This window comes from Gastrolobium bilobum, unplaced genomic scaffold (assembly GCF_033153095.1).
Source record: "Gastrolobium bilobum isolate Gb01-03AN ecotype WA unplaced genomic scaffold, APGP_CSIRO_Gbil_v1 utg5858, whole genome shotgun sequence".
Lineage (NCBI taxonomy): Eukaryota > Viridiplantae > Streptophyta > Magnoliopsida > Fabales > Fabaceae > Gastrolobium > Gastrolobium bilobum.
The window spans coordinates 24,077-28,663 of NW_026895696.1; the positions used below are offsets into that span (position 1 = coordinate 24,077).

At 37.2% G+C, this 4,587-nt stretch overlaps 1 protein-coding gene and 1 non-coding gene across 2 annotated transcripts; one reads left to right on the forward strand and one right to left on the reverse strand.

Moving 5' to 3' along the window:
• The first annotated feature begins 309 nt into the window (after positions 1–309).
• LOC133291812 (dihydrolipoyllysine-residue acetyltransferase component 5 of pyruvate dehydrogenase complex, chloroplastic-like) lies at positions 310–1,241 on the forward strand. The gene is made up of 3 exons (XM_061490145.1): positions 310–376; positions 528–611; positions 709–1,241. Exons 1-3 carry the CDS (start codon positions 332–334, stop codon positions 811–813), a joined length of 234 nt encoding a protein of 77 aa, XP_061346129.1. The 5' UTR covers positions 310–331; the 3' UTR covers positions 814–1,241.
• Positions 1,242–3,672: 2,431 nt separating this feature from the next.
• On the reverse strand, positions 3,673–3,778 carry LOC133291826 (small nucleolar RNA R71). The gene has a single exon (XR_009748841.1). It is a non-coding gene; the product is annotated as a small nucleolar RNA R71 (small nucleolar RNA).
• Positions 3,779–4,587: the final 809 nt, after the last annotated feature.

A 4,587-nucleotide genomic window follows, 5' to 3' on the forward strand; every position in this document is an offset into this window, starting at 1 on the left:
AACGACAGATCTTCTATCATTTTTTATGACCTTTTGAATTTCTTCTGGCTGTGACTTTCATATCATTATTTTGTGGTTTTTCTACAATTTTTTGGACTGGAACCAGTGGTACTGTGGGTGGGATGTTTTCTTTGGGTTATGAGTTGCTGACTATTTGCTTTTATTATTTCTGCTATTTTGATCTCCTAAAAGAAGCAAGATATTATTTTGTCCTTGCTGTGGTTGCAATATGATATTCAATTGGGTCAAATCAATGTTGATGGCTGATATTGGTTCACTGTTGCTGTTTGCCTTTGTTTTTTTAGGTACTTTCACTCTTTCCAACCTTGGAATGTTTGGTGTTGATCGCTTTGATGCTATTCTGCCACCTGGAACTGTGAGTGTTCTTTCTTGTCTTAAAATTGTTTTTGTTGTGTACTTGTTTTTGTCTAGTCTACTAGGTTTTCTACATGTGGATAAAAATGTATGTAAACAAAAGCTGTAATGACGAACACTAGCATAATTACTCCATGGGTTTATTTTTGTAGGGAGCAATAATGGCTGTGGGAGCTTCAGAGCCTACCGTTGTGGCAACCAAGGATGGTCGAATTGGCATCAAGAGCCAGATGCAGGTAAAGTCCAGACTTTATATATAGGAGTATGGCTCAGATTTTGTTTAAGAAACAGCAAATTATTCAGGTTGAACTTAAAATAAATGCAAATATGCAGGTCAATGTTACGGCAGATCATCGAGTAATCTATGGTGCTGATCTGTCTGAATTCTTGCAAACTATGTCAAAGATTATCGAGGACCCTAAAGATCTTACTTTCTAGTCTCGCTTTCCTCTCTTCAAATGGTACATTTTTTTGGAGCCTGTGAAAAATGTCATCGTTTGTTCCTAGTATTAGGTGTCTTTCTTCCAGTTATAATCCTGGTCATGGGATTTCTAATTGCTGTCACTCAGAATTCAGGAGCCAATCACCATGCAGGCAAGTTTTTACAAGGAACAGAAACAGAGAACAGGGCCAGAGTCTTGAATAGGGAAGCTATGTCTAGTTTTTTACTTAAAATGAAAATCAGTCTAAATGCCCTTTTCCTTTTTCCTTTAAATTCGTAATTATAAAAATAAAATAAAAAATTTCTGTTGATTATTGTTCAACAACAATGTCCGTTGTTTACGCAAGCATGGAAGTTGGTTTGCAATTTTATGTCTCTAGAATGTTGAACTGCAGAAGTTTGAATTATGTGGCAATATAATTTAAAGGAGTAAATATATAATTTAATCCCTAAAAAAATTTACTTATGTTGTTTTGATCCGTGAATATTTGTACCTATTTAAATTAATTTCCAGAGGGATGAAGAAGTTAACAATTTCAGGGATAAATTTGTGTAGAGAGATCAAAATAACACTATTTTTTAAAAGCCAATTTATATTTACACATTTTTTTTTATGGTATACCTATTTTAATTATTTCTTTGAGGCAAGTTAGTCTCTGGTATTGTTACAAACTTTAATTCTTTGAGCTGATTACGAGATTAATTTTAAAAATATATTTAATAAAATTTGAACTTAGGTTCTCTTCCAACATTAATTAGTCTGTGTTGCTATCTGAATTTCAATTTTTTTTGTGACATTAGAAGGAAGAGCTTTCATCAAATGAAAGAACGAAACTTTCGCCGGAGAATCAGATAATTACGAGAGAATAGATGTACGCGCAAAAGTTACATTCCATGTAAAGAATAAAGAAATCAACAAGTTGGTATTAGGCGTGATGTAGTATTGTCAGTTTCACAAGACATGACTGTGCGAGTTCTTTGAAGTGGGGATCCCGTTAGAAGTGGAAGGGATAGGAGCCAATGTATCAAAAATACAATACGAAGAAAATATTTCTTCATAAAGAGATCAACTTACGTATGGTGAGCTCTGCTAGGGTTTCGGGAGGGTCATCTATCTTAGGGGCAACGACGCCAAAAACTTGTTGTCTTGCTAACAGTTATGCAAGTAGCGCGCAAGTATACGCGACAACAAGTAATACAGGGCGTATATGAGACCCTTATATCGTTCCCACAAAGATCTTTAGCGTATGTACTTTGACAAAATTTGGTAATTGCTAAAACTGAACCTTTTCTAAAAATGGGTAAAAAATGGAAAACAAATAAACACAATACTACTATTAAACCGTGTATTCTTTTCTTTTTGGATTTTTCTTTTAAAACTTGAATTGACAACTTAATGAATGGACAATTAGTGGGAAAATAAGTTCGGATAAAGGTTTGTAATTTATCTTTTGTTGATTAAAATGCTAATGGGCTAAAGTATTTCATTTTTTTAGGCCCAGTTGCTGTTTTAAATCAGAGTGACCCAAAGAAAAGAAGAGAGCAAGGAAGAAGGAACGGACTGGGCCGGACCTAAAGCTAAAGCCCAACAACTGCAAGGAAAGAAAGAAACAAAGGAAGGAAGGGAGAGACAGAATCAGGAAACACGGAAGCCAAAAGAAAGAAAAAGAAGAAACCCTAGCACACCCATAGTGAGCGCGCCCATCTCTGCAAAGCCTTATCTCAAGCCATCCCTAATCCTTGCCACAAATCAACCCATAAAGTCAGATCGTCCCAATTACCAAATTTTGTCAAAGTACATACGCTAAAGATCCTTGTTGGAACGATATAAGGGTCTCATATACGCCCTGTATTACTTGTTGTCGCGTATACTTGCGCGCTACTTGCATAACTGTTAGTAAGGCAACAAGTTTTTGGCGCTGTTGTCGGGGATCCAATAGCGTACATTTGTGGAACTCAGTGTGATTACAGTTCTGAATTAGTTTGATTCTTGTGTTGTTAATAATCTGAATTTTTACATGTTTTATGCCATTCTGCTGTTATTTAATTTTTTAGCTTATTGTTTCATAGCTGGTATTGTATTCATTTATTTGATTTTCAGTTTTTTATTTTTACTCTTAGTTTCATTCTGTTAGTTGGTATATATTGTTTCTGTGTTACAAATTTGTTTGGTTATAAACTGTTTTGGGACTTTTCTGTTTGCAGGTTCTTGTTTGTTTATTTTTTTTTTACACAAAACTGATTAGTAATCTAGGTGTTTTAACTAGTTAGGTTACCTGTTTTAGTTAAAAAAGGGTGCATGAGTGTAACTCCACACCCGTTCATAGATTCATTTGACCCTGAACTTGAGAGGACCTTTAGAGTTAGGAGAAGAGCCCAAAGGCAAATCCCAATCCCAAATTTTGAAGAGATGGAGAATGTAGGAAATGGAAATGGGAATTAGGATGAAATACCAAGGATACAAAACCCACCTGTCATAAATGACAATGTTAGGTCCATGATGGACTTCATCATACCTGTGTTGGATGAATTAGATCCAAGCATTGCCCAACCTGTGAATGAAGTACCCTTTAAGCTAGAACCAGTGATGTTCACCATGCTCCAAAACATGGGGCAGTTCCATGGTCTGTTGATGGAAGACCCACACAGACACCTTAGGAATTTTATAGAAGTGGCCAACACTTTTAGGAATCCTAACATCTCAGATGATGTGCTGAGATTGAAGCTCTTCCCTCACTCACTGGCTGATAAAGCCAAAGAGTGGTTGAACTCCCTTCCATCCAACTCCATAACTAATTGGCACACACTGGCTGAAAAATTTATCATGAAATTTTTCCCATCCAACAAGATAGTGCAAACTAGATGTGATATCACCAACTTCATGCAGAAGGATGGTGAGACCTTAGTGGATGTGTGGGAGAGGTACAAACTCCTTCTTAAGCAATGCCTCAACCATGGTTTACCCTCTTGGGCAGTGTTACAGACCTTTTACAATGGCCTGAGTACTCAAAATAGAGCCTTAGTAAATTCTGCTGCTAATGACATGTTTATGTCCATGTCCTTTAACCAAGCCCATGAATTGTTGGAACAAATGACTCAAAATTATGCCAAATGGCCTGAAGAGAGAAATCAGTCTAGGAAAGTGGCTGGTTTACATGAAATAAATCCGGTAACAACCCTTTCAGCCAAGTTTGATGCACTGTCCACTTTGGTGAGATCCCAAGGACAAGCCATTGAGGCAAAATTGTCTCAACCTCAAGTTCCAATATTTACACCTCAAGTCAATGCAGTGAACACAGGTGAAACTTATGTTTGCTGTGGTGGGCCCCACTTGTTTGGTAGCTGCCCATCCAACCCAGAATCTGTGTATTATGTGGGGAACCAAAATAATTTTTCCACTAATTTTAATCAAGGATGGAGGCAGAACCAACATCCTCAATATTTCCAAGGGCAAGGGCAGCAAGCTGGCCCCTCCAATGCCAAACCAAAGTGCCTTTTCCCACCCAGAACTACCAACAAACTTCAAGGCAGCAAGTTGTTGTTCAACCTAGTGAGATGCCTATTGCTCCACCTTCCTCCTTAGAAGCTTTGTTAAGGGAATATTTGGTTAAGAATGAAACTAAGCAAAACAGTTTGGAAGCCGTTGTACAAAGTATTCCTGCATCTTTGAGGAATATAGAATCCTAACTAGGCCATTTAGCAAACACTATGAATACCAGACCCCTGGCACCCTGCCTAGTAACACTGAAGAGCCTAGGAGAAATAAAGAG

Coding starts and splice junctions, on each gene's coding strand:
- LOC133291812 (XM_061490145.1), top strand. CDS start 332: ATGTTTGGTGTTGATCGCTTTGATGCTATTCTGCCACCTGGAACT. Junction 377..527: donor CTATTCTGCCACCTGGAACT/GTGAGTGTTCTT, acceptor TTATTTTTGTAG/GGAGCAATAATGGCTGTGGG. Junction 612..708: donor GCATCAAGAGCCAGATGCAG/GTAAAGTCCAGA, acceptor GCAAATATGCAG/GTCAATGTTACGGCAGATCA.